This window comes from Lampetra planeri, chromosome 1 (genome assembly GCF_965212315.1).
Source record: "Lampetra planeri chromosome 1, kcLamPlan1.2.h2, whole genome shotgun sequence".
NCBI classification, from domain to species: domain Eukaryota; kingdom Metazoa; phylum Chordata; class Hyperoartia; order Petromyzontiformes; family Petromyzontidae; genus Lampetra; species Lampetra planeri.
In genome coordinates this window covers 17,529,356-17,541,600 of record NC_136107.1, presented here as the reverse complement: position 1 = coordinate 17,541,600, position 12,245 = coordinate 17,529,356, and the positions used below count along the sequence as shown (strand labels likewise).

Genomic DNA, 12,245 nt, shown 5'->3' with positions numbered 1-12,245 from the left:
TTTCGCTATCGTATTAATCGAGCAGCATAACGTTGAGGAAATCCTAGACCGATGGGGCGCCATGAAAGAAAGACACGCGATAACTTAATTGCGAGAACTTTTCATATTTGTTTTTATTAATACTGTCACTGTGACACTGTCTTCCTCTAAACCCAATACACGGTGGAACTAGAATAATAACTATATAGTTTTAGCCTACATATTATTTCATACGGGTTAAAAACATCCGTAGCTATTCCAGTAAAAGTGAGTCGGGAGAAAGGAGCGGGGCCACACAGTCGGATCTAGCTTAGCCCCCCCGTTGAAGTAGGGAGTTGTGCCCCTGTCCAGACTGTTTCATCTGAGCCACGCTGTGTTCAAACCGCTCACCACCACATTACAGGTCAAAACGGCTCTCTGCCCGCGTCTTCCCTCGCTCTTCGCAACGTTGGAATTCTCTGCGTACGGCATAACCTGAAAAAAAACCCCAGCCCAGTTTCCAGTGAACTCAAACACGTACGCCAAGCTCTTAAGGCTAATGGTTACTCCGACTACACAATCCGCAAAGCCATCCGCAAAGCCATCACTCCAACCATCAAGAAAGATCCTGTTGAGGAGCCTTTCAAGACCATCACCTTACCCTACATTGCTGGGGTCACAAAAAAGATCTCCAAAATCCTGATTAAACACAAGATCCAGGTCCGATTCAACACAGTACATAAAATCCGTGATCTGGTACCATCTGTAAAAGATGTGATTCCAGACATACAGTACCCTGGCGTCTACAAACTAAGTTGCCTCTGTGGTAGCAGTTACATTGGGGAAACCAAACGACACGTCTCAGACCGCATTCGTGAACATAAAGCTGATCTAAAACACGGTAGGACAAACACCTCAGCCGTGGCAGACCACTGTTACAACTCAGTGGGCTCACATGACATTGACTTCTCCAAGACGGAGGTTCTCTGCAAGCCATCTGGCTATCATGAGAGATTCGTTCATGAGGCGATCCACATATACAAACACAGAGACAATTTTAACCGAGAAGATGGATTCAGGCTTAGCAATCATTGGAAGGACGTAATAAACCATTTCGATACACATTAGGGTGAGTTGAATAATACATAGTGTTATATTAAAATGTATAAAGTATAGGGTGGTTTACAGCAATACAGTATATAATTTAATGTTGGGTTTATCTATGGCAGTATATAGTACTGTATATGCTAAGAGAATAAAGTTTAGATGGAAGTATATTATATACTTCTTACGACGTAGAATTGTAATTTTATTATTTGTTGTTAGTAACTCAGCTTATTGTAGAGTATAGTAAGTATCAGTTTATATTTTAGTTTTTTTTTTATGTAGTTTTCACTTCGGTTTTCTACGTGGTTGTTTGGTAAATGCAGCTACATATCACTAACATTCCTGTCCTTTATTAACGCTGTTCCTTGCGCCCCCCCGTGGTGCTGTTGATCCTGCATAATGCATGGGCATAATGGGACTTTGAAACCCCTCCGCCCACCCCCTACGCATTGTCCATTGGTATGCTAAATTCCTCTTCATATGCACATTCTTTTGTTAAGGCGCTCCTCCTCGCTACACCTATATAAGCTCCTAGCTTGATAATGTTCTCATTCTTCGCCTGAGGACGGCTGCTTGCGTTGTGGCCGAAACGTCGTGAGAATTGTTTTATTATGTTTTATTTTTATTATTTTATTACTTCCCTTCTACGTGACTTTACCGAAAGAACCAAGAAGATGAATCCCTGCAGTCACGAAAGCTTTAAATCGAAATCCAGCCCAGTTGTGTTTACAACTTCGTTAAAACTGTCCCTGAGACGGGCAGAGATGCCGCGGCCACTCAGAATTTGTGTTTGACGTGTTTGTCTCTTAAGAGCCTTCAGAAGTAAACTATGAGAGCCTTTCACTTTGATGTGCATGTTAATGAGTTTTTGTTGTTGTCGTTACAGTGTGATAAATGGGGAGTGGTAGAACAGCGGGTGGCGCTCTGCGCTACGAGCCCCAGCCACCCCAGTTCGATTCCCGCTCACGGCCATCACCAGTGGCGATTATCTGAACCGGTCCCTGGGCCTCCCCTAGGTCGACTCAGCATCAAATTAGTGCCTGGTGCGGTGTGTAAGCTTGGCCACTAGGGAGACGAAGGCGCCCGGGCGTGAAGCTGGCCACCCACCCCTTCGTGTGCCGTTCCGACCTTCATAGGTGCTCGCGAACAGCACTTGCCCCTACAGTCTGTAAGGCTATACGAGGTGGGGGTGGGGGCTTTGTCTCTGTATATGGCCACATTCAACCAGCGTGAGACACAAGAAGGTACACACACAGCTCAATAAAATAACCATTTGAAAAGAGGCAACTCTGTTTGTTTTGCGACTTCCTTGCTTTCGTAAAGATTGTACCAGGCTCCCTGGCAGCGGTGAACTCACACCGGGGCAGACTTTGCGGCGGGAAAGACCAAGACAGGCATCTCCAACAAAATACAAATCTTGACGTTTCATATGTGCTTTTCCCATTTTTATTTTACTCGTGCCAGCGCAGCCCAGAGGATTCTGGAGGTTAGCCGCGGCCGGGGCCAGAATGCCGCGTTGTAACTATTCCACTATCCGCAGGCCTATTGTAAGATTCCTCTTTTGTGTGAGGTCCGAGGTCCTAGGACCTAGGCAGATCGACACTCTTGCCCCCCGCCCTAACTTTAACAGCCATGCTTTGTGCTACCAGTATCGTGTCACTGAGACAAAACAATTGTCCCGATCAGTACATTGCCCCCTTGTGTGAGTGACGCAGTACATTGCCCCATGTGTTACTGAAGCAGTACATGCCCCCTTGTGTGAGTGAAGCAGTACATGCCCCCTTGTGTGAGTGACGCAGTACATGCCCCCTTGTGTGAGTGATGCAGTACATACCTCCTTGTGTGAGTGACGCAGTACATTGCCCCATGTGTTACTGAAGCAGTACATGCCTCCTTGTGTGAGTGAAGCAGTACATGCCCCCTTGTGTGAGTGAAGCAGTACATTGCCCCATGTATTACTGAAGCAGTACATGCCCCCTTGTGTTACCTAAGCAGTGCAATGCCTCCTTTTTGCGTCATCACTTGGGACCAGGCTAAGATTACAAAGATAGCCAAGCGAATTGCGAGTGGACCCCGAATACAAATAGTACTGTAAATGCTATGGTGCCAGCCATACGAATGTGTAATTTGCAACGCTGAATCAGCACTCACAAGCACGGATACACCTTCACTGAAACACACATATATAGGGTTTTGTGGAAACTATATTACGTGAAAATATATTTGTGCATCTGTGAGTCAGAACGTGAGTAATCTTCATCAAGTCAAATCGGTGCTCAATACAAATCTTAAGTAACCAGTGAAGTAGGGCAATGATGATGAGCTAATTGTATACAACTAGATTTGAAGCTTTCGTGAATGCAGGAATCTATACTCTTTGGTTCTTTCGGTAAAGTCATGTGGGTAGAAGAAGAATATAAAAAATATATATCAGAAAAAAAAATCCAGCAGTGGAACTGCTGAACCAGCGAGAGAGCTGTGATATATTACTTTTTATTTGATGTTTCTACCTACGTGACTTTACCGAAAGAACCAAAGAGTGCATTTTTAAAGTAGGTCAATAAAAACCGTGACAGAAGATTTTTGCCATGCCAATGCCATAGCGTTTTAGAAACCTGTCTTTTGTGGCCCAGGATTCGAGCTCACACAGAGATTCGCTACGTCGTGTGTACCCTGGCATCTAATTTGCCTATTGCAATGTCTTGCGTCAGACCGCAGAATGTGGGGCACGCAGAGCGAGCTTCGAAAAGCGTCACGTCGGTTTGGGCACGAGTGTCGTTGGGTAACCACTGCCCTCTTGCACAAGGAATTGCTTCCTGTAAGACGCCCGTGCGTGCACTTTCTGGAGATAAAAGCGCGTCCTAGAACTGCTCTGCAATATGCCCTTGCCATTTATCGGAAATCGATGTCCCATCTGCGTGCAAGCGATTGCACAAATCGGAAGCGTAACAAGAAATCCTTGGTCTTGGGTTGCTTAAAAGTGCAGCAACCACAAAATTCATGCTCTCATGATTATCATCATCGTCGAGGTGGTACATTGACACAGAGCCTGTGTGTGTGGGGAGCGGTGGCGCAGAGGTTCATGCGCTGCGCTATGAACGTGAAAATATAATTCTTAATATATTTTGTTCCCACAAATCTGGCTGTCCGCCTGATGATGCTAATTACTGGCAAAACGTCGTACTCAGATTGTAAATGTTGTGAATTTGTTCTCCAACACATCGGTGTGCTGTACTAGTAACGAATTGGCATGTTTTGTTTACGTGACAACCCTTACTAATTGGGTGTGTCAGGTGGTGGCGGGTTTCACGACACATTCATATTTACGCGATCTAACCCAAAACATCTATATTATGGATGATATTGGTCGCGAAAGCCTACGTGTTAAACTGACGAAAACATAAGTTGATTCCCGGCCGCGGCTAACATTAGTGGCATGTAATATCCAAACCGGTCCTGAGCGTTCCCTAGGTCGACTCAGCCATAAATGAGTCACTTGTGCGGTACGTAGAATATTGGTGCTGATGGAATCACCCCACCATGCACCGTGAACGGCCTTAATCACTGTTCGATAACAGCGATTACCCCCAACAGACGATGTTATCATCGGTAAACCGTCAAGCCGCACTCATTCTCGGAACAAGTGTTGTTAGCAAGTAGCTATTAAGGCCGGAATGGTACACAAATGATGTGGCCAGCAGCACATCTGGGTCGCGTTTGTCTCACACATCACACACCGGCGTGTCGTCTGTATGAAATGGAACCTTTTTTATTGCCAGAAAGGGTAGAACCTATTCTTATTTTTTCATACTTTGATACCGCATAAAAAGGTTCCCATTTTTTTGCTGCTCACCACGAGCTATAAGCGGTCCGATAGTGCATTGTCATTGGACTGTTCGCCTTTTGGCGTTCCCTGGTCTGACACTGGTGAGACCAGGCCCTATCAGTTTCAAAGACAATGCATATATTATCAGAGCATGTTTTTTGCATTTTCACCACAAGTACGTGTGGTTAATGCGAACTTGATTTCTTGAAAAAGGGTTGTATTTGGTGTTTGAACATCTTTACACCTGTTTTATTGCCAGAAAGAGAAAAAACGTATTCTTATTTTTTCATACTATGTTGTATGTATGTTAAACTTCTTTCGCACTGTATGGAGTCAGCCGTGCTAATCGGAGGTCTCGACCTAAGCGATGTCCAGGAAAAGTTCGCATACCACTTAATGCACGTGTCACCAGTGGCTGGTAACCGAACCCAGGCTACGAAGAGCATACATTCCAACCCTAGCTATATAAGCAATCCTATGACAACCTGTTTGTGCGATGTGGTGGTCACTGATTGGTCACCCATCCAAGCACTGTCCACGTTCAACTCTGCTTAGCTTCCAGAAATGCGTGTTATGATCTGGAGCATTCCGCGCGATTCGCTCATTATGTGCCGTACAGTGATGCAAGACCGCGACTCTTCAAATTGGTCGAAGTGGCCAAACTGGCTCCAATGTGTGGCTGGTCTGGTTCGGTTCTGGGGCAATGGGGCAGTGTAAAGAGCCGTACCAAATACAATGGGTTATGAATATCCGAACCCGAGAAATGAAACGTAACATTTGGAATCATGATAATGAAACGTGACATGACACATCTAGAATACCTCTCTCTCGACATGGTTGTGGCTATTAGTCACCTGCATACCACCGACCCGTGAAGCCGTGATACGATATACCCTGGTTAGGGGTATTGCCAGCGTTCGTGGTAGCCAGTGGTCAAAGGTCCATTCTGGTAATGTGTCTTGTGAAAGGCCGGCACCTAAGCACTGTCAGTCTGCAGTTTACCGATTCGATTGTAATCGAATAAGGGCTTCGGAGGGCTATTTAATTCAAGACCGGCATCGTGGGTGAACGCCTCTCGTCGCTGGACGGGTCACGTGAACGCTATGGCAGAACATAAACGGGTGGACGATTCATCGATAACAATTATAATCGATCACTTTGTGGTCAATTACTTAACAGTGACAGCCGCCTCCACAAGCGCCTGATGCCGATGACGTCATCAAGCCATACCCCTCACCTCCCGTCCAGCGGCGCACGTGGGAACAGAGGTGACACATGTTGTCCGATTCATTAAGTAATCGATAGAGTAAATCGTTTACTTTAGTAAATGGATATCCCATTAGCACGGTTGGCTACATACTGTGGGAAAGAAGTTCTACATAATACATAGATTATAACCAACGGTATATTAATAGCATATTTGTCTTTCCGTCTACTTTATTATTGTCGTGGAAGAAATACCTTTTTACGTGGAGAGTATTATACGTAGAAGACACATTGCTTTGACTCCTGATATATCACGTGTTCTTTGTGATTTATATTTCCCACAGCGAGGCTAATGATTACATTGTTTAAATGTCTCATTCTAGTTCTCTTATCCGTTCTAGAGTTCCAGGCAGTGTATATACTCCGCCAGTGGTGCGCGTCACCCACACTTGAAACGCGAGGTTCCTTCACCTGGGGTGCACTGTTAAGTACACAACTACTTTGTTTCATTAAACCGATGTACATATAAACATAGTTTTTTTTTTATTACAATTGAGAACTAAAGGCGTGCAAGGCTGCAGTAAATGTGATAAGAACCACTGTTCTCAAAGATTAACAGCATAGCGGCGAACACGCGCGGAGCGACAACATCGATTGCGTCGCATTAGAATGGAAGTGTTAAACATCACGAAACGGGCAATGGCAGAGCGCGATGTGTCAGAAAAGTTTTACTTCCATTTGCGCTGTCGGCAACGCGCGCGAGCATCCCGTGTGGAGGGCTGAACCATTTAGAGGGAAGATCTAATTTCGATTTATTTTTTGTTAAACAGATATTGCGATTGGATTTGCGATAAAAAAAATATAACTCCAGCTTCAGTTCAATATTCACAGTGTATTAGATTTAAAACATGTGATGGAGCTCACTTGATACAGTAAATTTAGCTGTGACGGTCCCACCTGATGACGGAGACTTGTGTTGCCTCCGAAACGTCGTGATTTATTATTTTATTTCTATTATTATTTCTATTATTTTATTATTTCTTTTTACCTACGTGACTTTGCCGAAAAAACCTAAGAGTATGAATCCTTGCAGTCACGAAAGCTTCAAATCTAGAATGTGATGGAGCATTACCACATGATACCATCAAAATATGAACAGCTCTATATATTATAATGCAAGGATGAAAACTTTAAAGACATGAATTGCTTCCAACATGTATTTATTAAAATGTGTCAATTTAAATAGAACAATCAAGCATAGAACAATTGTTAAGTTAAACAAATAAAGTTATACCATAAGATAAAACAATTCCAATAAGAAAGTAATAGCACTTTTCAAATCGCAGGATTGCGATTTGCTGATCGCATTGTTTCAAATTGCGATTTCCATTTGAAATCCATTCATCGTTCAGCCCGACCGGCCATGTGTGTTGCCTTCAGCCGCCGCTTGAGGCGCTACCAAACAAAGCACACAGACACACGCAACACAATGGCTTTGGTGAACGGTGGCGATTCGCGGCCGGGCGATTAACTCGGCCAGGGCGATGCGCACCCTCCCCCCCTATCTCCCTCCCCCCCTATCCCCCTCCCCCCTATCCCCTTCCCCCCTATCCCCTTCCCTCCTATCCCCCTATTCCCCTCCCCCCTATCGCCCTCCCCCCTACCCCCCTCCCCCCTATCCCCTTCCCCCCTATCCCCCTCCCTCCTATCCCCTTCCCCCCTGCTTTTTTATGAATGAACCCCTCGCGCCGTCAATCACCCGCAGCGGCGAAGTGACGCTCCGCCTCTTCCTCTCCCCTTCGCCCCCCCCCCTCTCACGCCCCACCACCCCCACCCGCTCGCGTCTCGCACGCCCTCTCGGACTCTCTTCCTCCATTCTCACCCTCCCCTCCTCTATCGCTCACTCCAATCTACCTGCCCCTGTCTCCCTTCCCATCTCTGCACGCCCTCCACTCCTCCTCCCGCCTCTAGACCCCCCCCCCAATCTCCCCTCGATCATCCTCCACTCTACCCCCCCCACCCCTTCTCTCACTTCCACCACCGCCCCCCTCACTCTCTTTCCCTCCCCACTCGTCAAACCCCGGGCCCAATGAGGCGGTGGTGGGGTGCTGGGAGGGGGTGGTGGGGTGCCGGGAGGGAGCCGCGGGGAGGTGGGAGGCACACAAACACTCGGACATTGCTGTCGCTGCTGCTGCTGCTGTAGCTGCTGCTGTTGCTGTCCCTGATCCGACACCAACGCAGTCGCTCAGTCCTTTTTTTTAATTCGTCCACGTTCACGGGCGCACACACGCACCGTCTAAATTAGACGCTACAGCGTTTGCCGGCACAGCGGACTGCTGCAGCTGCTGTTGCTGCTGCTGTTAAAAAGAATTGGACCTCGATGATACCGACGGAAAATAATTAACTACCGACGCAGTGACAGCAGAACGAGAAGTGTGGAGAAGACAGCGGTGTTTGTTGATGGTGCTACTACAATTGAAGCAGATGCTCTGGGCCCACGTGATCGCGAGCGGACACGGCGCTGGGTGGCTCCGTGTGATTTGAGACAAAGACGCGAACGAGAGGTGAGCGAGCGAGGGATTTGTCTTTATGCCTTGCCTGTCCCTCCTGTCCCACCACGCTCCGGCGATGGGACAATCCCACACATGGACACACCGACACGTGGATTATATTATAGATCGACGCGGATAGTCGCACGGACGGGGCAGACGGACGGACGGACGGCATGGATAAACACGTGGACGAACGCACGCGCGCACACACACATACATTTGCGTTTACGCCGTGCGGATACAAGGACAATTGGAACAGACGCATGGATACACGGACGGCACGAATGGAAGGACACGCCGTGCGTGTGGAGGACGCATCAGACGCATGCGAACGGTCGGTCACATGGACACACGGAACGGACAGGCGGACGCGGATAGACACTCGGGGAACACAGATGGGGGTGGGACACACACAAACGCACGGATAACAGGTGGACGACACCGTGACGGGAGGGATGAAATTGCCATCCCGGGTGAGACGGCGTCTTTTGGGTGTCGCAGGGGCCCGCAAGGGACGCAACTCTCACAATCGCCATTATCCTACCGGCGAATGCTTCGGGGGATGAGTTCGCTCCTTGAGTCGGGTGGTGTAGGGGAGTAACGGAGAAAGGATGCGAGTCGTGAGTGAGTGAGGAACGGGATGTTGTGTTGAGGTTTTTTTTGTTTGGGGGGGGGGGGGGGCGGCTCCTGGTGGATGCGCGGTGGATGGATGATAACCCCTGCGTGGTGACTGGGCTCACTGACCAGAGAACACTGCAAGGGTTGGCGCTACATGCTCGGCTTTGGTCTACGCGAGTGGTGTGCGCTGAGTTTAGATGTATTGGACTACATTCGTGAAGGTAGGCTGGGGTTAGGACTAGTCGTGAGGCGTAGGCGAGGTTTAGGACGTCAGGTGTGTGTGTTATTAGCTGGGTTTAGGAATCGGCTGGGTTTAGTACGAGCTGTGTGGTGTAAGCTGGGTTTTGGACTACATCTGTGGTATAGGCTGAGTTTTAAGAATATACAAATATAGAGAAGTATGAGAGTGAGGAGGTAGGGTTCGTTGGCCCGGTGGCATGAAACGATCGGTGGCATTTTCTCCTAATTTGACATAAAGCGGCACCAATCTACAGACCCAAAAGCCATAGGACTTACAACTGAGAGAAGACTGGCCTTAAGGACTGGTGGATCTGGGGGGCATGATGGAGGGATATATTTAAGAGGCGGTGTCTAGGCTGGGTTTATAGTTCTCGAATAATTGTTCGTGTGAATTACTTGTACTTACGACTATTAGGACATGACGTTGTGATGAGACGACTTGAGACTCTAGGGGGTAGTGTTGTGAGCTTCATGGTTTAGGACGAAGGGCGAGTGTCAGGCTGGGTTTGCTTTAGGACTGTATACTACTAGGGGCGTTTAAGGCCAAATACCACCGGGGCTTATGGCTTACGGCTCTCGTAGTGTGGCCTGATGAGGCTGGTAAGTTATCACTTGTTGACCCGCCCATACTGGATATCTGTAAAAAATAAAAAGGATCTTCATAGCTCATCGGATTCTTCCAGTCTAAATAAAGATTCTGATTCTTGTTGTTGGTGCTAGTCCAGTGCTGGGAGGACTGTATAGCCAGAACCCTAAGCCATAGTTATAGCACAAGTCAGGGTTGTCCGAGCAGTGTGTCGGGGCGAACTCCGCTTTCCCCTCCCCCACACCCACGGGCAGTATTGGAGAGGGTGGGTGGGGGGAGGGTCCTCCTGCAGTTGCTGAAGCTGCTGTAGTTGATGGTGGGATGTGGGGGGGGGGAGTTTGTGAATGGAGCTCAGCCCGCGCCGCCTGATTCCATTCATAAAAACCGAGGCGCACGCACGTACAGATACAGGACCAAAGAAGGCGCTATCCCATAGATTATAAGCGCCGCCGTGACAACTGCATAGTACGTACGTGACACGAGGACGGACCTGTGATTGAGGATGTGTGACATTTTATTGTTTTCTTGCCGGCAGAACCGACAGCTGTGATGGACGGATTTTACGACCAAGAAGTGCCTTACACGGCCAGTGGCGTAAGTATTATTTACATAGATACGCAGTGTTCACATTCGAATGTGTCATTTAGGGAACGAGCGAGTGTGTGCCGTGCACTGGTATACGAGTGGCGTGTGTCTGTGTGTGTGTGTAACAATACGAGTAAATGTTAACCCTCACCTGGAGTCTCTACACATGTTTTCAGGAGGGTCCTGCCTTCCACATCACAATCTTTGGCCAGTTTTGCTTTAGCGAGCGAGAACCTTCTCGTTCGCTGTGCTCGCAATGTTCACATTTGGCAGGTTTCACATTCAACAGAACCTCGGTCAATAGAATTCCTTTTGACGAGATAAAAAAATCGCCATGAGCGCGCACCCAATTTTGTCGAATCTCGGACGTAAGGCAAATGTTGTGCCCGAGTGTCTCTTCTATGGGTGACCGCCGCCAGGGCTTACCAAGGTGTGGTAGGTTGTGGGGGCTCACGAGGTTAGCCAGGAGATGGCTTCGCCGAGATAGTGCCGCAACATCGCAATGCAGGGGGTGGGGTGTTCTCCGGGTACTTCCGTTTCCTCCCGTGGGGAGCCAAACACTAATGAATGTAAGTGGGCAAAAACATCGCAATTGTGCAAGGACCCGCCTAAAAAGAGTCTGGCTTTGCACGGGTAAACTATTTCCATTATTTTCGTATGTATTTTCATGTGTACTATGCAATTAAGTTGACGTTCAAATGAGATGGTTGTGTTTAAGTAACGTTCGCGCCCTGTTGTTTTCTTCGCTGGCGATTTGTTTTTCCAGCCGCCAGATCGCTTGGTCAAGCACGTATTGGAAGGAGCTGTGGGTTTGGCACAGGAGTCTGAAGGTATGGGCTGAAAGATATACGAACACCAGCCTGGCGTCTCACCGGCAACGTCCGTGAGACTTCCCCGTGGCGTTGACGTTCGCAGTGACCGCACCAAATCGTTGTAAAGTGGCGTGTTTTTGTATTTCTTGCAGAACTTTTTCAAGACCTCCGTCAGCTCCAGGAGGCCTGGCTCGCAGAAGGTGAGGGTTTCAGCCTAGATTCTCTCTCCAAGCTGTGCGCTCGCGGTACCTGCTGCTGCTGTTGTTGTTTCACGGGATAAAACATTTTTAAGTACAGGTTAACACCGTTAATGCATTAACTCTGTCTCTCGACTGTGATGCAAGGGTGGAGTTATAGGGGGGGAATGTTTAAGAACTCTCCTATCGACGATCCACTTGGAACAAAACTTGATAATATTTTGTTGAGCTCAGGAACTTTTACCCTATTTGGACAAACCACTTCCTCCGCGGCTGGCGTGAGCGCTGCCGTTCTTGTCGCTAATTACATCATTTCAAGAATTGGCATGTGTTGTTTGTACAATAAAAATATATGTGATTTCTTTTTTTGCTATTCTCCATTGACTTAAAGTAAATAATAATAAACACAATTTCGAACACGTAAATATTCTACGAATCGGACGCATTGTTCGATCGAGAGCTCGGAGGCACGGAGCCAGAACTCTTGCCTAAACAGGTGAGGGCCTTGAGCTGCTTTTTGAAGGCAGGTGGTGATTTGATGCTTTGCGTATGTGCAGC

At 47.6% G+C, this 12,245-nt stretch overlaps 1 protein-coding gene across 3 annotated transcripts in view; it reads left to right on the top strand.

The window, feature by feature from the left end:
- Positions 1 to 8,233: 8,233 nt before the first annotated feature.
- Positions 8,234 to 12,245, top strand: part of LOC144719294 (ETS translocation variant 1-like) — a 33,539-nt gene continuing 29,527 nt past the window's right edge. Inside the window, exons 1-4 of one of the 3 annotated variants that reach the window (XM_078595124.1) lie at positions 8,234 to 8,661; positions 10,629 to 10,687; positions 11,445 to 11,508; positions 11,643 to 11,690. In XM_078595124.1, coding sequence (XP_078451250.1) covers positions 10,643 to 10,687; positions 11,445 to 11,508; positions 11,643 to 11,690 — 157 coding nt within the window. In that variant the 5' untranslated portion in view covers positions 8,234 to 8,661; positions 10,629 to 10,642. Of the gene's footprint in view, positions 8,662 to 9,392; positions 9,489 to 10,628; positions 10,688 to 11,444; positions 11,509 to 11,642; positions 11,691 to 12,245 lie in introns of those variants that run through there. The other 2 variants (XM_078595131.1, XM_078595116.1) reach the window with 2 other exon arrangements.